This window comes from Myotis myotis, unplaced genomic scaffold (assembly GCF_014108235.1).
Source record: "Myotis myotis isolate mMyoMyo1 unplaced genomic scaffold, mMyoMyo1.p scaffold_m19_p_2, whole genome shotgun sequence".
NCBI lineage: Eukaryota > Metazoa > Chordata > Mammalia > Chiroptera > Vespertilionidae > Myotis > Myotis myotis.
This window is the reverse complement of record NW_023416324.1, coordinates 216,423,689-216,442,623: the sequence shown is the minus strand read 5'-3', so window position 1 is coordinate 216,442,623 and position 18,935 is coordinate 216,423,689. Positions and strand designations below refer to the sequence as shown.

The 18,935-nt window shown below is 64.9% G+C and overlaps 1 protein-coding gene across 2 annotated transcripts in view; it reads right to left on the bottom strand.

Moving 5' to 3' along the window:
• Positions 1-121: 121 nt before the first annotated feature.
• The window catches only part of URB1 (URB1 ribosome biogenesis homolog), a 42,076-nt gene continuing 23,262 nt past the window's right edge, over positions 122-18,935 (bottom strand). Inside the window, exons 22-39 of one of the 2 annotated variants that reach the window (XM_036350860.1) lie at positions 17,885-18,740; positions 17,362-17,563; positions 16,665-16,851; positions 14,545-14,603; positions 13,195-13,388; positions 12,272-12,382; positions 12,129-12,192; positions 11,325-11,496; positions 10,394-10,496; positions 6,807-6,967; positions 6,331-6,442; positions 5,581-5,687; positions 5,096-5,239; positions 4,607-4,716; positions 3,725-3,910; positions 2,561-2,802; positions 1,668-2,246; positions 122-780 (exon numbers count right to left, since the gene is read on the bottom strand). In XM_036350860.1, the coding sequence (XP_036206753.1) occupies positions 599-780; positions 1,668-2,246; positions 2,561-2,802; positions 3,725-3,910; positions 4,607-4,716; positions 5,096-5,239; positions 5,581-5,687; positions 6,331-6,442; positions 6,807-6,967; positions 10,394-10,496; positions 11,325-11,496; positions 12,129-12,192; positions 12,272-12,382; positions 13,195-13,388; positions 14,545-14,603; positions 16,665-16,851; positions 17,362-17,563; positions 17,885-18,740 (3,771 nt within the window). In that variant the 3' untranslated portion in view covers positions 122-598. The remainder of the gene's footprint in view (positions 781-1,667; positions 2,247-2,560; positions 2,803-3,724; positions 3,911-4,606; positions 4,717-5,095; positions 5,240-5,580; positions 5,688-6,330; positions 6,443-6,806; positions 6,968-10,393; positions 10,497-11,324; positions 11,497-12,128; positions 12,193-12,271; positions 12,383-13,194; positions 13,389-14,544; positions 14,604-16,664; positions 16,852-17,361; positions 17,564-17,884; positions 18,741-18,935) is intronic. The other variant, XM_036350861.1, reaches the window with a different exon arrangement.

The following is an 18,935-nucleotide window of genomic DNA, read 5'->3' as shown; positions in this document are numbered from 1 at the left end:
ACGTGCGTCAACGATGACACCAATTAACGAGGGATCCTAAAAGTCAAACCCTGACCGCAAACATGCAGGTCTCTGTGGAATAAAAATAGCTTTTAACATCAATTAAGCAAAACGCAAAAACTTAACAAAAATAGACATTTATTATCAAGTTAAAAACACAGGCTGCCTTCCCTAAGCAGAGGTCAGGCGACTGCACCCTGCGAGGTTCTGAGCAGCCCCACGGATTTAAGGAAACAGAAGCGGCGGCAGGAGCTGACCTGACAGTTACACGGAGCTCTGCCCCGACTCCTACAGAGACCGCCTGAGGCACCTCCTTTGTGACACATTTGTGGCCGTTTAGCTTAACTTTACCCGGGAGCCCTCGCGTGCTCAGTGCCACTCACTTTGAGGCGTTTCCTCTAAGAACGAGGAATGGAAAAGGGCCGGCCCACTGACCGCTGTGCGGCCCCCTGGCCCCGAGGGAGCCCACGGCCCCGTCACGCTGGCCGCCTCACGCAGGCCCTCCAGTCTGTTCATTGGCCGAATAAATAAAGCGAGCTTTTCCCCCAGGACCCTGGTCACTACACACACCCCTGGTCTCCTAGAGCCTGCGAGGGCGTCATGTGTCTGGGGCCAGGGCGGCGATGTCCTCGCAGAGCCCGACGATGGCCTCCTGGTCACTGCCTGGTGCGTCCGCCGCAGCCTCACGGACCATCTGGACGTGGGCGAGGAGGGTGTCTGGCCGCTGGGCCCCCAGCCAGGCGTCCTGGAGGTACAGGGACAGCAGGAAGGCGGCGGAGGCTGCGGGGAGGACACAGGGCCGTCAGGACACCATCTACTCGGCCAGATAGCCCGTCACCCACCCTCGCGGGACGGACACGCGATGAACCGGGCTCACTCCTGTGGCCACTGAGTGGGCGAGTGTGTAAACAAACGCATCTGCCTTCGCGTAACTGCTGGTTCATCGCTTCTGCTCCCTGAGGAGCCTGTCTTATCTGGTGACGCAGGAAACGCTGTTGTAGGCCCCTCTCCTCTTGGTCTGACCTCGCCCCCCTCCCCCCCCTCCCCGGACAAGCAGAGACTCAGTGCCCAACTGCGGCCGGATGAGGACAGTCACCTGCTCCCAGGTGAGCCCACCTGCAGGCTGCCCACCCCTCCCTGCTCCCTGCGTCCTGGGAAGGGGCCCCGCGTGCCCTCCTTCAGGCTCCAGCACCTCTATTCACTCGCTCGCACACGCAAACCTTTCCTAGGCACCTGCCGAACGCCAAACATGGCAACTGTGGGTATCCGTACTTGTGTGCATACATGTATATGCGAGTCCACACACACGCACTCATGTGCACACACACACGCACTCATGTGCACGCACATACACACATGCACTCATGCGCGCACACACACACACTCGTGTGCACACACACACGCACCTGGCCACGAGGTGGCATGTAATTCTGGTCAGGAAATGGCGGACACTTGGGGAAGTCCCTGGCCTGCAGGGAGGGGCAGTCCTGCCCCTCCCTGCAGGCACCCCCCACTGTGAGATGAGCACCCCCCACTGTGAGATGAGCATCACTAAAAGCTTTCCCACAGGCAAAGGCCCGGCCCCCCTCACGGTCAGGCCCACGGTCCCCCAGCCTGTGCCGAGCTGCTCCCCACCCCCCACCCGCCCACGGCATCCCCATAATCACCTCGTGTGGCTTCCTCCTTGTCGTCCAGGGAAGCCAGGCGGAGGGTCTCCACAGCCGGGGGGAGGGGGGTCCCTGAGGGGCTCAGGGCCGCCGCCAGGGGCAGCATCACCGCGTTGAGCTCGGGCCCCGCCAGCCCGTCTGTGCAGAGCCGGCTGTACAGCCTGAACAGGCCACTCCTCACCGCACCGTCCCCGAGGAGCTGGGCCACGACCTCCGGCTGCCGCACCACGTGGCCCCGAAGCCAGTGCAGGAGGCCCGCAGCCTCCGCCCCGCTGAGCGGGTGCTCGGTGGCCGCGCGCAGCACCCAGCTGACCACCAGGGCGGCGACGGTGCACATGGGGCCTGAGGCCTTGTTGTGGGGGACGGCTGGGTCCGAGGGCCCCTGAGTGGGCGCAGGGCCGGGAAACACGGGCCCCCAGTGGGTCAGTATGGACCTCAGGAGGCCCCTGCACGTCTCCAAGCTGGACGGCTGCAGCTCGGGGCTGGCCGCCTCCTCCACCTCCCCAGGCCTCCTCCTCCGGCCCCGAGGGCCTCGGGCTCGGGCGGGCGCCGCGGGCTTGTTGCTGTCCTTGAGCATTTCTGTGAGAGAGAGAGGATGGGTGGGACTGTGTCCCCTGCAGACCAGGGTGGGTGCAGTGGAGGGGCGGGCAGAGGGGCAGCTCAGAGGCCATGCTGCCCCGGCACAGTGAGCCCTGGCCCTGGACTGGGGTTGGCACCGCTGCTGTAGTCAGGGGCTCCCTGGTGGGGCAGAGCCGACCCAAAACCCTGCGCCCCCTCTAGGCAACCACACGGACCCGCTCTCTACGCCTCACCCGCTAAGGAAAGGCTGCTCAGAGAGGGGAGGACGGGGCTGCTGGGGTGGGGGGAGAGGGTGGGGGTACTGCCGCACGCACTCAGCAGGTCCTGGGCGCGGAGCCTCTCGGCGGCGGCCCGCAGCGCCCCCTGCAGCTCGCCGTCCCGCTCGATGAGGCTCCACTTGTGCAGCAGGAGGAGTGCGTCCGCGGTGGACAGCACCGTCTCGTTCACGGTGAAGCGGCCCAGGTCCTGGAAGGCCCGCAGCACGGAGGCCCGGTACCGCAGCACCGAGTTGAGGGCCCCAAAGAAGCTGGTCAGCTGCGCGGAGGCCAGGGCGGGCCTGCGGGAGAAGGATGCGCTGAGCACGCCGCCCCGTCCTGCGGCCTGGACAGTGGCCGGTCACCGCCCAGAGCCAGCTGCTCACAGGCCGCCCACCAGCTGCTCCCTTTACAACCGACATGCGGACCCACCCAGGATGGCAGGAAGCGAGTGCTGGGGGGCGGGGCGGGGGGCAGAAAGGGCCAGAACGTCTCCGGAAACCACGGCTGATGGACAGCTGGGCGGAGAGCTCGAGGGTCCGGTGTCCCCCAGGCACGCTCACTGCCCTCGGAGACCAGTGTGCCCTTGGCCCCAGGTAAAAGCGTGCGGCCTACACTGCCTCACGTGGTTCAGACACACACGGAGGCCTGCTCCTGACCAGCAGGTGTCGGTGCTGAGGCCACAGCTGCCTTGCTGCCGACCTCTGGGTCCAACTAGCACACCTGTCCCAGCTCAGGGCGCGTGCGCAGAGCCATGTCCCTCCCAGGACTGAAGGACGGAGCTCTCCCGGGCCCGGGTGTGTGACTGTGTGCGTGCGCACGTGTGTGTGAGTGTGTGAGTGCGTGTGTGTGTGTGTGTGAAATGCTGACGCTCCCAAGGAGGGGCAGGGACAAGGAGCCTGGGCAGCGGGCGGCGGAGGCAGGTCGGGGACGACTGGCACTTTCTTAGGTCGAGGTCACGGAGACACATTCTTTCTTCAAAACAACCCCCCGACGCTGGACTCAGATGTCAGGGTGGACGGGCTCCTGCCCAGGGACCTGCCCAGCAGGCGTTAGTTCCCAGGCCCACGAGGCTGACGTGGGAAACAGCGACCACAGGGCTTCCTGGCATCACCCGCACGGCAGCAGCTCTGCCCGGCTCACCAGGCCGACCGCTGAGGGCGCAGTGGCCGCGGACAGTGAGAGGGGCGGCCGTGGCCCCAGGGAGGGGGGCGGCGGGCGTACCTCAGGTGCTTCGCCAGCGCCAGCAGGACGTACAGGAACTCGTTGACCAGGTGCAGGGCCAGCAGCTTCGGGGGCTCCTGGGTTCCGGGCGGGCTGCCCGCCTCCGCACCCCTGCCCCCCAGGCTGGTCACCCACAGGGTGTGCAGCAGGTCGATGATGCTGGACAGCAGCTGCGTCTCCAGGAACCTGGACGAACAGCCGCTCAGTCACAGCCCCTCCCACCGGCGCCTGCGAGGGGGTGGACCCCGGGGTGGAGGACGAGGCGGGGGCAGTCCCACCCGGAGGGAGGGGGCCCAGCAGGCGTCCCAGCCCCACAGTCCCACTGGCTTAGCCCCCGCAGCCCACACGGGTACAGGGTCCAAGTAGGAGCAGGCGCCTGCCACACCCCAACTTCACACAGCGCGGCCGCTGCTGGCTTCATGAGAACTCCCTTCCCAACAGCCAACAGCCACGCGGCCGCCCCAGGCAGTGTCCGCCGGCCGGTGCTGAGACGCACTCCTTCAGAGATAACGAAATGCTCCTGAGGACGCAGCAGGGCCTGGCCGCCCTGGCTAGTCCGAGAGCAAGGCGAGCCTGGGAAGCCCTCGCAGAAGTGCAGTCTGGGACGGGATGCCGTCCTCCAATGAGGAGACGGTGAGGAATTAGATCGGCTCTGGGCTGACTGCGCCCCTCCCCCCGTTCCTGTGGAAGCCCTAACCCCACGTGGCTGTGGCTGGACAGGCACTCAGATGAGGTCAGGCGGGTGGGGCCCGCAGCGGGATTAGTGCCCTGTGACAGGAGAGACTCCAGAGCTCGCTCCCTCTCCCACGTGAGGATGCAGAGTGGCCGCCGTCCACAAGACAAGGACAGAGGCCTCCCAGAACCCGCCCACACGGGGCTCACCTGCCCTCCAGCGCGTGCAGGACCCAGGTCAGGAGGCTATAGTCCCGCAGGAGCTCATAGGCGGCCCTGGCATCGCGGGCGGCGTTCTGCAGGATCTCCAGAACCCAACCCTGAAACCCAGGACGAAGCCAGCCCGTGCTGACGGCCCGCAGCTTCCGGGGCCACGTGGACCCAGGGCTCCGGGCCGCAGCCTGAGCACCTCCTCGCTTGCGGGTGACTTGTTTCTAACTCCTCGAGGAGTTAGAGGCTCGAGGCTCAGGATCACTGATCAGCTTGAGTGTCGACCTGCACCCCCCCCCCCCCCCCCCCCCCCACCACGCAGCCACACCCGCTGCGACCCTCCTGAGAGTCAGGGCGAGGCCATGTCATCGGGGTGAGGAGTACGGCTTCCTTCCAGGTAAAACCAGAGAAAGAGCCTCGGCCCTCCAGGGCACACGGACGGGGGTGGGCGCAGGGACCTGGGGCAGATGCGCGGCGGGCGGCACCCACCTGGGCCGCGGGGTCGCACAGCGGGCTGCTGAAGAAGGAGAGCACCACGTGGAAGACGCCGCGCCGGGCGTACAGCTGGTAGCAGTGCTTGTCCCGCATGCCCTGCCGCAGGAGCCCGAACAGCCACTCGCGCTCGGTGCTGTGCTGCGGCCGAGACAATCGCCCGTCAGCCGCGGCTGCGCCTCCCTTCACGTGGGCACCGGGCAGCTGGCCCCCGCTCCCGACCGAAACCCCCCCATCACCTTCCACGCGGAGGACGGGGCAGGGGCCCTACGAACGCGCGTGACCTTGACCCCACGACACAGGAAGAGACAGTGACGGGAGCGCCACCAAGCGCAGACTGAGGCTGCCAGAGATGAGCCATGGACGACGCCCACTCCCCCACGCAGGCCCGCGTGACCGAGCGCCGGCCCGACCTGCTAACACGGCACAGCCGTGCGCGTCGTGGTCACCGCTGGGAAGCCGTGTGGAGCCGCGGGCCTCACCTGGAAGTCCGAGCTGTAGAAGAACTGGAAGAAGCCGGGGACCTTGCTCATGTTCAGGTCCTCGTGCGACAGCAGGAACTTGTTGATCTTCAGGTACATGTGCTCCTCTGGACAGGGCAGAGGGGCGCTTACACCGGGCCCGCGGGCACCCGCCTGCTGCAGCGGGCGCACGGGCGTGGGCAGACACGGACCCCGCCTGCGGGCGCTGCCCTCGCATCCCGGCTACTGACTCTCGTGCATGGAGTGCAGCCAGACGCTGGGTCTACACTGCACACAAGCTTCTTGGGGCTCAGAAACCACTGCAGGGACCTCACCCCCCACCCCTGCCGTCATCGTTCCTGCAGAAATGCCAACCGGCCTGGGCAGAGTGGACCAGGTCCCACAGACCGTGCAGGGCCAGCACCCACCACCGGCTCCCAGTAAAGGGGCCAGACGCCCAGGGCCACTGGTCCCGAGGGCAGCAGGTGACGTGGGCAGACACCTCCTCCCCTGCCGCTTCTCACCCTCGGGTCAGACTCCGCCCACAGTGACCCCGTGACCGCAGGTCTGACCTGGGCACCCTGCACCGGCCTCTCACTCAGTCTTTCTGGGTTTGGTCCCACAGGGGCCCTACAGCGCCTCCTCGCAGCCACCAGCTCTCCTGTTGCCCAAGGCCCCAGGGATGCCCTGGCTGTCCTCCCTCCCTCGTGGCGGACCCTGCTCAGCCTCCATGTTCCGAGCCCGCCTCACCCTCACCCTCACCCCTGGTACCTGGCTTCAGAATCTGCAGGGCTGCTTTGGCCACGAAGAGCGCCAAGGTGAAGGTGAGCCTCATGTTCTGAGTGCGGATCCCGTTCCGCACGACATCCAGCAGGTAGAGCACCTGGAAACAGGAGGAGAGAGCATCTTCGGACCCGGGGCCAGCCTGGTCCTGCGCAGCCTCAAGCACAGCCCTGTGGGCGCCTGCTCCCCGCGTCCCAGGGTGGCACGTGGCCGAGGGCAGAGAGAGCCCTGGCTCCAGGCCTGGCGATCCAACCTGTGCCTGTCCTGCCCCGGGCACCGTGGCTGGACAACAGCCGCCTTAAACACCGAGTTTAAACCAAAGGAAGAGCCAGAGGAAACCGAGCCGCTTTGCCCGTCGACGACATGAAGGTGTGCGTAAGGGGCGACCCGTCCAGCTGCCCGCACGCCCCGCAGGAGGGACAGAGGTCTCCCGGCAACTCGGCCTGCAGCCTCGGCCCACTCACCTGGGGCTGCTCTCGGAACCGGGCCCCCTCCACGTGCGAGTAGTAGGCCGCCAGCACGGAGTAGGCGGCGGCTCGCATCTGGGGGTCATAGCTGCTGAGGGCCGCGGCGGTCAGGCCCAGAGCGTTGGAATCCACAAACTTTCGGCAATCCACCACAAGCTCTATGGGAAGTGAAACACAGCATAAATTACACACGCATGCACACGACTCCACGATGCTGTGTGACGCGCAAATTAAATGTCCTTTGCAGCCCACCAACATCAGGTACGTGTGCTAGAAACTGCCATAAATTGATTAGTAGCATAAACCCTAAAGCAACACACACACACACACTGTAGCTAAAAGCCAAGAAAAATACAATTGTATCAACAATCACGTTAAATGGAAGTGACATATACATTCCAATGAAGAGGCAGAGGCGGTGAGAACCCAGCGCCTCTGCCCACAGGAATCCCTTCAGCGCCGCGGGGCAGGTGAGAAGTGAGGACGGAAGGGCACTCAGACCCCTGGGCTCCAGGAGGTCACGGTGAACCCGGCCTCTTCCCGACGGAGGGAAGCAGCCCCAGAGCCTGCGCGGCACCGACGGGAGTAAAAGCAGCGCCCAGGGGAGAGGTGCAAAGGCGCACGTGTGCCCTGTCGGCTAGCACGGCGGGTGGGGCCCCTCTGGGATTGATGCTCGCTCACTGCCTACCAGCTGGCAGGCACTTCAGTGGTCATGACCTTCCCGAGACAGCGGGTCCCCACGCGTCGTGAGGAAGGCGGTGCTGTGCTCTGTGCTCTTCCCAGTCGCTCTGGAGCCGGGGCCTGGTGACCAGAAGGGCCCTGGCTGCCGAGTCCACAGGCCGCTGCGCAGCAGTGACGGCGCTGCTCCAGGGCCTGGTCCTGATCCTCAGGTCCTCAGGTCCCGGTGCTCCGGGTCCAATAGGCACCCCCGCTTTGTGGCTTCCGCGAGGTGCGGCGGGAAGACCTCTCCTCAGGCCGCTGTCTCCTGGGGGCGGCCTGGGGGCAGGCTCGCCTCAGGGGGTGCAGGCACCTGTGCGCCGGGGCTGGCGGCGGCTGGGACCGCGCAGGCCGCTCTGGCCTGACGTGTGGATGGAGCTGAAGGTTTCGGCCGGCTCTGCGGGGCAGCACTGCCTGTGGCAAAGCCTCGGTCCCTGCCATGCCCACAGCCCGCTGCCCGCTGCGCCCGGGAGCGGTGAGAAAGCGGGTCCCGCCTTCGCGGAGGCGGGTGCGGCTGTGACGGTTCCTCTGAAGACGCAGCCGCACAAACACTAACCGTCCACCTGACGTCGAGTCGCAGTCATTCGGCCGCACCGGACCCGGCGGCAGGGGCGGCGCGGCGGGCGTGGCAGGGGCCGGGGCAGGGCCCGCTGCACGCGAGGGGGAAACGGGGCTGCCGCGGGCTCAGCTCCCGGGCGCGGGGCTCCGCTGGGAGGGACGCCCGGAAGCCCGGGGGCTGAGAGCACGTCCCGCCCCGGGTCCAGCGGTGGGTCCACCCAGACGCTGGCCACACACACGCGGCCTGTGGGCGTCCACGCGCCTCGTTTCAGTGAACACTTGTTTGTACGCGGCCTTCTTCACCACGGCAACCGCCGAAGGAGCGGCACGTTCTTCACGTGAGGAAAAGGCCAGGACTCCACTCGGCCACGCGAGCCTCGCCGGCCTGGCCGCGGTGCTGGGCGGGCGTCTGTCCAGCTTCGCGCTCCCTGCCGTGCCTCCCTCCCCGACCCTGCTTCCTCCCAGCAGACGCTTCTTCACAGCGTCATGCTCCCACCTTTTGCTCTGGACGACAGGCAGCCACAGCAACGCTTAATAAGCCTGTTTCCTTTGAAAAAGTGCTTCTATTTCTCTTCCTGCCTGTCCTCCTCCGTGTTGTAACAAGTCTCCCTCCAGCGTGAGTGGTTGCATGGGGCTGGCACTTTAAGCTGCTGCAAACCTTCCGCAGACGCTCTGCAGTCCCCGCCCGCCCCCCGCCCCTGCCCCCGTCTGGCAGTGGAGCCTACAGGGCTGTATGTGGAGATTCCCACCGAGAGACCCCTCGCTGGTCACCTCTCCCAAAGGCCTCGGCCCTGTCCTCTGCCCAGAAAAGGCAACGTTCAGGATTCTGAGAAAAGCATGTCCTGGTTTTACTGTTCCTATCAAGCATCTCCCAAGCCTCTGCCTGTTTCCTAAAAGCTCTATTGAGACAGAGCAACAGGCTGACTGGCTGTGACTCACGGGTCGCCTGGTCTCTCAGACTGTGGGACACGTGTCCAGTCGGAAGAGAAGCAGACTGAGCCGGCGGCCAGGCTGTGGCCGCAGCATCTTCCCGGCCACGCACGGGGGTGGGTGGGGTGAGGGTGGGGGGGCAGGTGTGCCTCTCAGCCCGCCGCTGCCACCAGGGCAACGCAGGCCGACGGAGAGCGGACAGCTGCAGGACACCGCGGTGGAGCGGGGCTGCGGTGCTGGGGGAACTCTGTGGGCAGTGCAGGGGGAGCAGCCACCCGTCACAAGGAGGCAATTTCAAGTTGGAAAAGGGAGAATCAGGACAAACAGCGAGTCTCGGTCGCTGACGCACCTGCACATACTCGGCGGGGAGGAGCCTGGGGACCCGCAGCCGGCACCTGCTGGCCGGGCCAGTGAGCAGACAGGACCCTTTCCTTCCTGTCTCTGCACCCAGCCACCGAGACCCCACCCTCAGGCCACTGGACACGAAATGCAATTCCAAACACACACGTACAGCCAGAACCAAGCTCCGCGGCTCCCTCCTTCCCAAAGGTAAGACCTGTGGGTAGCTGACGGCTACCTGGGGAGACTTCAGAAAATGCCCTGTCACCGAGAATCAGGATAAACGTCCAGGATAGAGAGACATAATAAAATTATGTGTTAAAAAAATATACACACACACACACACACACACACACACATTGATTGGTTTCAGAGAGAAAGGGAGGAGAGAAAAACATCAATGATGAGCGAGAATCATTCATCAGCTGCCTCTGCACGCCCCCCACTGGGGAACGAGCCCACAACCCGGGCCTGTGCCCTTGGCCAGAATCGAACCCGGACTTTTCAGCCCACAGGCTGATGCTCTATCCACTGAGCAAACCCAGCTAGAGCTATGCTTTTTGTTTTTCAAATCACGGTAGCCCAGTCAGCGTGGACCAGTGGTTGAGCATCCAGCTATGAACCAGGAGGTCACGGCTCAATTCCTGGTCAGGGCACAGGCCCGGGTTGTGGGCTCAATCCCCACTAGGGGCGTGCAGGAGGCAGCCCATCAGTGATTCTCTCTCATTAACGTTTCTCTCTCTCCCCCTCTCCCTTCCTTTCTGAAACAAAAAAATACATATACTTTTAAAAGTCCCTGTGTATCTGAAACATTAGCTATCACTTTGCTGAATCCCACTGGCAGGAAAGGTGAGAAGGCAGTGGAGAGCTTCCTAATGAGCTGCACGGGGACCGCTGCGGTGAGAAACCTGACCCTGGGCCCCGCAGGCACCCCCACCCCAGCCCCTGGGCCCCCCGGGCACGCCCACCCCAGCCCCTGGGCCCCGCGGGCATGCCCACCCCAGCCCCTGGGCTCCGCAGGCACCCCCAGCTGCGATTACCTGGCCTGGTCAGCTCACTGAAGAGGTGGAGCAGAAAGCAGGGGTCGTACAGGCCATCGAGGTCACCGGGGCTTCCGTCCTTGAATATCGGGTCCTGTGTGTCCTGTGAGAGCCCGAAACAGAGGTGTGTGTCCTGTCCCCACTCTTATGTGTAACACCAGGGGGCGCTCACCAACCATCAAGAGTCCAAGCTGCCTGGAACATCCGAAAGCATTGAGATGATTCTGTAACAACTAGTGCTTGTATCTGAAATATGATCTTTGGGGACAAGTTATAAACAAAACAAGTGCTGGTAACTGTGGTAGATATATGGGGCCCCGGGTAGGTATTTGGGGCTCCGGGTGGGTATAGGAGGTCCTGGGTGGGTATAGGGGGCCCTGGGTGGGTATAGGGGGTCCTGGGTGCCTATAGGGGGTCCTGGGTGGGTATAGGGGGTGCCGGGTGGGTATTCGGGGCCCTGGGTGGATATAGGGGGCCCCGGGTGGGTACTCGGGGTCCTGGGTGGGTATAGGGGGCCCTGGCTGGGTATAGGGGGTCCTGGGTGGGTATAGTGGGCCCCGGGTGGGTATAGGGGGCCCTGGGTGGGTATAGGTGGTCCTGGGTGGGTATAGGGGGCCCTGTGTGGGTATAGGGGCCCCTGGGTGGGTATAGTGGGCCCCGGGTGGGTATTCGGGGCCCTGGGTGGGTATTCGGGGCCCTGGGTGGGTATAGGGGGTCCTGGGTGGGTATAGGGGGCCCTGTGTGGGTATTCGGGGCCCCGGGTGGTTGTAGGGGGCCTGTGTATGTGGCTGACGAGTGACCCAGTAAGAAGTTAACAGGAAACAGCCTGTACTTCAGGCCTCTACAGCTGAGGGTACAGTGGAGCCCTCGGAGGGCCCCCCAACCTCTGCCCCTGTGTGTGCTCCCTGGTGGCTCTGCCCAGCTCCCGCACCTCGGGGGGCAGCAGCCTCCGGGTCTGGGGGAAGTGGAGGATGGTCTTCATCATCTGGTCGCGGTCCAGCAGGCGGAGGATGTCCCCGGCGCTCGGCTGCTGCCACAGCGACTTGCCCAGGCTGCGGCTTGTCTTGTGGTGCTCCACGGCCGCCGGGCCCCACAGCAGCACCCTGGGTGGGGGGAGGAGAGCACGGGGTCAGGGGACCCGAGGAGCACCCTGGGGGGGGGGAGGAGAGCACGGGGTCAGGGGACCCGAGGAGCACCCTGGGCGGGGGGAGGAGAGCACGGGGTCAGGGGACCCGAGGAGCACCCTGGGGGGGGCGGGGAGAGCACGGGGTCAGGGGCCCCACAGGAGCACCCTGGGGGGAGAGCACGGGGTCACAGGCCCTGTGGGAGCTGAACTGACGATGGAAGGACCATCGCAGCAGCTTTGCAGAGCAGCTGGCCGTTCTGAGTACAGGACACGGGTCCTATCACTTCATCCCCATAACTTGGGGAGACGGGGGGGTGAGGGTGATGCTGACATGAGGAGGGTGGGACGGTGTCACGATGATGACAGAGGACACCTTAATGGAGCTGGCGATGCGCCAGGCACTGCTCTGAGCTCTTCTCCTGTACTAACTCCCCGGATCCCACAGCTCAGCCAGCAGGCGGCCGCACCAAGCTGGGGAGCAGGGGAGCCACACCCACCCCCTCTGGAGAACCAGAAAGGAATGGAGGAGATCTGGGGCTGCTGGGCCCACTGAGCCCCGTCTCGGGTGGCGCCCTCCGGCCTGCCACTCGCCCCTCAGCCAGCGCTCACCTGAAGTTGACGAGGCTGAGGCTGTTGTGTTCGTACGCCCGGAGGAGGAGTAAGATCTTCTGGTCTGGAGGGCAGTTGAAGGTCAAGTTAGAGAGGCGAATCCTTGCCCCCCTTCCCCCACCCCCTCCCCCCATCCTCCTCACCCAGGACGCTGAGCGAGGCGCCGTAGGCCCCCAGGAGCACGGCGAAGTGGCTGCTCTCGCAGACGGACGGGCACAGCTGCACGAGCCCCGCCAGCAGGTCCACCAGCGCCTCTGGGAAAAGCAGCAGCGTGAGCAGCAGCGTGTGTGTGTGTGTGTGTGTGTGTGTGTGTGTGCGCGCGTGTGTGTGCACGGGCGCGAGGTCGAAATGAGAGGAGGACGCGTCCAGGGAGACCAAGAGCGTGAACCCTCCTCCGAGCGAGCCTGGGCTGGGGGTGCAGCGCGCCGTCCTCGCTCCCAGCTCTGACAGGCTGACTGAACTCAGCCCACGGCCCCTCCCCAACCTCAGCCACCAAAGAGCCCACCGCCCGCCCTCCCCACGACGTCACCGGCCCGCACGCTCCTCCCCGCCTGAGCCGAGGGCGCCGCCTGCTCGCCGCCTGCCCACTGACTCGGGGGGCTCTCTTCACTGTGCCGCGTGCGACCTCAGCGACTTCCAACGGTTTGGGGGTGTCAACTGTGCGGCTCCAGGAGGACAGGGCCCTCAGGCATCTCCCTGTGTCCACAGCCCACGCCAAGCTGGGCTCTCGGGCGCTAAACACACGGACCCGGACGGACGGCGCTGAGCCCGGCCCTCGTCAAGATTCCCTCCTCCCACTGAGATGTTCCATGCAGCCGAACAATTCCTCCCGGGCGACTCCCTACCCCAGGTCTGACCTCCCGTGCCCACGGCACGGCCCCAAGGCCAGGAACCAACTCTGTGGGCGGGAGCGGCTCCGGGCCGGGGAGGACCTGCCCCGCGGCCTGGCCTCCGCAGGGGACCCCTTGCGTGGCCTGGATCTGACGGACAAGCGCCCTCCCCTCCGGCAGAGCCCAGCGGCAGGTGAGTCAGGGCTCTGCCTCGGATGGGGGAGGGGTCTCCTCACCTTTCACCTGGCCGTCGGGGGCTCCCTCCTCCGCGGACGCCAGCAGGGTGGGCAGGAACAGGGAGTGCTGGGCCAGCATCATGTGGACCACGGGGAGCGGGACCAGGCTCGCGCGCACGGGGCTGTCGGGCCGGTACAGGAGCTGCACAGCGGCGTGGAGCGCCCTCAGAAATGCGGGGTCCTGATACCGAAACCTGGGAGGTAGCATCGAAGGGGAAACTGCTTCCTAAGGGAACTTCGCTTCCCAGGAAACAGAAAACACGTCTCTGGGCCTTCTATGAAGCCTCTCCAATCCCCGAGGGCCTCCTGCTCTAGGACAGGAAGTTCCGGTCACAGGTGAACACTAAGCCACGTGACATGCAGTGGGCGTTCTAGAAACATCCACCACAGGCGGACAGACGCCGCCACCGCGTGCTGGCGCTTGCGGCCTCCAGCCTGTGACCCGCCACTCGCTCTCTGCTCGTGGGAAAGCGTCTGTGTCAAGGGGAACAGCCGGGAGCGAGGGCCGCAGCCCATGGCACGGCTCCGGGCGCCAGGATCAGAGTCCGCTCGATCACGTCAGCGAGGACGTCAGCGAGGACGTGGGGTGCGGGGAGGGATGAGCTCCCCACCCCGCTCAGTCGGCCCAGCCCTGGGCCCGGGCTGCAGCGGTGCCCACGCCGGCCGCCGGTGCGCCCCTCCCCGGGGAAGCTGGCGCGTGGGCATCGAGGCAGCAGCCACGGCGGGGAGGGCGGGAGACGCTGTCCACCTCGAACAGTGACTGGCGCAGCCGAGACGCGAGGCCCCGCAGCAGGAGCCGTGAGTGACTGCGAGGCCCCGGGTCCACACGGGTAACAGGGACATCGAGGTAACAGGAGGGACCCACATGGGCACTGTTGTTCAGGGACACAGTGATGTGCCCGGTATGAACACACGCGTGGCCACGCAGGCTCCACCTCAGCGGGACACGGCGGGCGAGGGCGGGAGGAGGACAGCGGGACAAGCACAGGCTGCGGCCAGCGGTCTCCACGCTTCTGCTCTAACAGCATTTCCCGGTCCAGAGGCTGCCTCTCGCCCTCCTCACAGCACACTGCGCCGCGGGCGGCCTGCCACCTGGCGCTACACACCGTGTCCCTGAGACGGGACTAGCAGCTGCCCTGCGTCACCAGGCATTCGCCCCAGGACACAAACCACCCGCCAGTGCGGCTCAGCGGTCGGAGCATCGTCACAAGCGCCGAAGGGCCAGAGGTCCAACTGCCCGTCAGGAAAGCAACCGACTGACGTTTCCCTCTCACATCGACGCTCCTCTCTCCATCCCTTCCCTGATGCCCGCGGGTGAGGGTGGAAAGGAGAGAAAAGCCATCGACTTACTTGAGTCCCGTCTTCACAAACTGCTGCCAATCCCCAGGACCCACTTCATCAGCTGAGCTCTGTGAAGACAGCGAGGAACAGACGGGAAACATCCCGGGGGAACCAGACATGGAACTTAAACTCGAGCTGCTCCCTAAACAGGCCGCACAACGTGCTCCTCATCGCACGGGGTTTGTAAGGCTGTTTCACACGAGGAGGGACCCTGTCCCGCACCCCAGGCTCACCCAGGAGCAAAGGGAACGCCCCGGCGCAGCTGCTGTCCCTCTGCCGCTCCAGCCAGCACTGGATACACTGCACAAGGCCCCCACCCCGGCTGCTTACACACGTGACAACATCCACCCGGGAGGACCACGCCTCCACCCGCAGGGCCACGGCGGGTCCCAGCCACCAACGTGGAGAAAATCTCCCGTGTGCTCTCCCGTGACGTCAGAGGAGCGGCTGCTCTGCCGGGAGGGACCGGCTAGGACATCGGGACTTTCTGGGAGGACGGGAATCGTGGCGGGAGTGTGGGCACCAGGGACGTGTATCTGTCAACACGAACTGTGCACCTTAGAGCTTACATCTCCGACCTGAGAATACACTCCCGGCCCCGCGGGCAGCGCCGATGGTTAGAGCGCCGCCCCAACCCGCCAAGGCTGCGCGCTGGGTCCCCGCCAGGGCACACGAGAGCCAGCCCACAAGCGCACACACGAGCCGGCCAACAAACCGACGCCTGTCTGTCTCTCTCCACAATGAATTCCAAATAAAGAAAATGTATCCCAGTGACAAGAAAAGGGCTGGCGTGGGTGTTGGTGGGGAGGCTGTGTGTGTGCTGGGGGGGCAGAGGGTATATGGGGACCTCTGCACTTTTCACGCAGTTTTACTGTGAGTCTAAAACTGCGCTGGGAAATAAAAAGGTCTATTAGCAAGGAAGAGAGAGAAACAGGAAAGCGGGGGAGGAAGCAGGCCTTGAGGACTCAAATCCCTGAGAGCAGAGCCTGTCACTCAGGCACCAAGCCAGCCTGCTGGGCGGGCGATGGCCGCGCAGGGATGCCCACGGTGGGGGTGGCAGCAGCCCCACCTGCTCCTCCTCGTCCCTGGTTCTGCCATCGGGGGCCTGGGAGCCAGCCTGACACCCACAGCCCATCACACACGGGTCCAGGCTGGAATGCAGGCTGTGAGGGCCCAGGCCCAGGACGCAGACAGACTGCTCGGTCTCTGACCTCCAAGCGTGCGACCACTCACCCAGCCTCCGTGTCTACACACACACGCGTCAGCGTCTCTGACTTTACAGGGATGCTCACTGTGCCCTGAGGAGCGACTCCTATGTCAGCTTTCAGAGCGCTAATCATCTCCACGTAAAAACTAACATTAAAAAACCCACACTCCAATAGGAGGATATAATGGCCCAAAATAGCTGAATGTTTCCAAATTTTATAGAAACTCCAAACTCACAGAGACAACAAGCTCCTTGAACTCAAAGCACAGGAAACTGGAAGAAAAGTAACTAAGGCACCTCATACTCCAGGTGCTATGACTGCTGTAAAGAAAACACCCTAAAAGCAGCCAGAGAAAAGGATGTACTTTACAAGGAACAAAAACAAGAACGACAACTGTCTCATCAGAAACAACGCACTCCAAGGACAGGAAAGCAACACCTTTAAAATGCTTAGGAAAACGGAAAACCTAGGATTTTACACCCATCGAGACTCTTCTCAGCCCACGCTGCGGGCAGTGCCACCTGATCCTAAATCCAAACAAGGACATTGCATGAAGTTAAAATTAAAACTACCCCTATGCACACAGATGCAAAAGTTCTTAATAAAACACCAGCACATCAAATCCAACAACATCTAAAAATTAAAGCGGGAGGAGGAAGTAATGCCCCACAGCCCCAGAACCCAAGGTTGGTCTCATCTTCCAAGGTCCATAGAACTCACTTACTGGCAGACAAAGCAAGAAGGAAAAGCCAGTCTCAGAAGATGCAGCAACGTGCCTACTGAAGTCCACCTGCCCCGCGGCCTCCCAGACAGGGCCCCTCGCCCTCACCAGCCGTCAGGCCCCAGTAGAGTGTGCTGTGCCTGGCCGATCGTCCTGTCCCTGGACGACCACCCGGACCTCAGGAAAGGCGGCACACCTACCAGCAGCCGGCGGAACCGCAGCAGCATCTGCTCCTCCTGGCCCTGGGCTCCGTCCTGGCCTCGCTCCCGGCCGCCGAAGGACCCGACCAGCCACTTCACGCAGCACTCCAGCAGTCTCTCTCTCCAGGCGCGCAGCTCTGCTTCCGCCCCCTCCAGGGCGGCCGAGACGGAGTCGGCCACGATCCAGCTGCAGCAGAAGACAGGTCTCAGGTCAGAGGCGGTGGCCTACACCCCAGCTTTAAGGACAACCCGACGTGACAATGGGCTGCACGCCCCGAGCGCCGCTCCCTGTGCTACCCAAGCACAGGGACCACAGCCGCCTCCTGCCCTCGTCTGATATCGAGGATGGGCCAGCGCTCTCACGGCTGGGGGACCACAGAGCAGCCAGAGAAAGGGCACCTGCCCAATGCCGTCATGTCAGGTTGTCTAACCTCCCGACGACATTTCCACCGGATCCTTCTTCCTTGCGGGGGTGGGGGTGGGCTGTCCTCGGCTTCCACGCTCTTGTGCCCCCGCCCCGTGTTGTAATAACACAGCAGACATTGCCCCTGTCCGGGGGGGGGGGAGCCCGCCAGCAGGATGGCTGGAAGTTCGTCAGGAAAGGGCTTCCCCCGGAACGGTGACGGCGCAACAGCACCGCGGGGCTCACCAGCGGGTACAGCCCAGGGAGCAGCCACCAGGCCCCCAGCCTTCGCACCTCTTGTGCCCGTCTGGAGTCTGGAGCGAGCTGGGCAGACGGTCCTTGAGGACACTCAGGTCCTTGGCTCTCGCGAACGGGACCAGCTGGGCCAGGACCTCTGGATGCAGCCCAGCCTCCGAGGGCCCGTCAGCACCGAGGAGCCGGGTCTGCAGCCGCCTCCACAGGGCCTTCCTCAGGATCAGGACGACAGCAGAGGGCACTGGGCGGAGACAGGGAGGTGGTCACATGGGAGGGTGTGTGGAGCCGCGTGGACGAGCTCACGGAATCTCGTGAGGGCCGAGGTCCCACGGGTGGCCTGACACTGGTCCTCCTTGGTGGCCCTGCTTCACGTGGTAGCTCAAGGTTGAGGGGAGCTGTGTAGGGGTGACTCCTCCAGCCGTAAAGTCAAGGGGGGGGGGGCTGCTGAGTGAGCATTTCTCGTCTTTCTCCCTCTCAGAGCTGGTCAGGCCTGGAGAAGGGAGCTGACCACCCCAGCACTCGGAGGCCGGAGCTCACAAGGGGACCCGCCGCCCTCCCGTACCTGCTGCTGGGCGCGTGGGGCGTCCCTGGGTCCGGCGCTGGAGGTAGCTGTGCACCAGGGGCAGGACGTCCTCCAGGCCCTCCTGCAGGCGGGGCCCCGCGCCTGGCTGCCGGCACCACAGCTCGAACCGCAGCAGGTGGGGCCAGCTCCGCTGCACCAGCAGCACGGCGATGCCCAGGGCCGCAGGCGTGCGCCGCGCCAGGCAGTAGTCCAGCAGGCTGACCCCGACCACGGCGGCCAGCTCGGGCTCCCTCTGCAGGGAGCGCAGGAACACGGCGTCCAGCTCGTCCACAGCCAGCGTGGGCAGCAGAGCCCCCAGGCCTCTCACGTACTCCGCGGCCCAGAGGAGCTCGCCGCTCGGCAGCTGGCCCTGGGGGCTGCCGGTCAACAGCTGGACCAGGGTCTGGCCGAGAGCGCTCAGGCCCCGCTCCTTCCCGGCCGACGTCGCAGGCCGCTGGGCCACCAGGTGGGCCTCGGGCAGGCTCAGCAGGGCTAGGGTGACCTCCCGGAGCTGGGAGCCCTCCATGTACGCGTGCAGCGCCTGCAGGGCCTCGAGCTGCGGGAGGGCCTTCGGTGGCGCGGTGGCCGGGCCCGCCTTCCGGTCCCGCAGCTCCCTCAGCACGCTCTGGGCGACGGCCTCCGAGTACCTGGCCAGGAGGCCCAGCCGCCCGCAGCTGCGGAGGATCGGGGCGCTCGCCGTCAGCAGCGGCAGGACCCCCGCACTGAGGTGGGCGCCCAGGAGCTTCGCCAGGACGGGGCTGAGTGTGTGCGGGGGCAGGGCCTGCCGCTCCAGGGCCAGGAACCAGCCCTCCAGCGTGGGGTGGCGGAGTGCGGCCACCAGCACCTCCTCCAGTGTCTGGAAGACACAAACGGCCACTCTCAGGGGACTGGGGCCAGTGGGGGGCCGGCAGGTGCTGTGCCAGTCTTCACCATGTTGAGTAGGATGGAAGCCCCTCTCAGGGGAGCCCAGCACCCCACCCTGGGCCCGGGCAAAGCTGGACCCCACTGTCACGCATCTCTGCCCAGCACGAGCCTGAGGGCTGGACCGTGG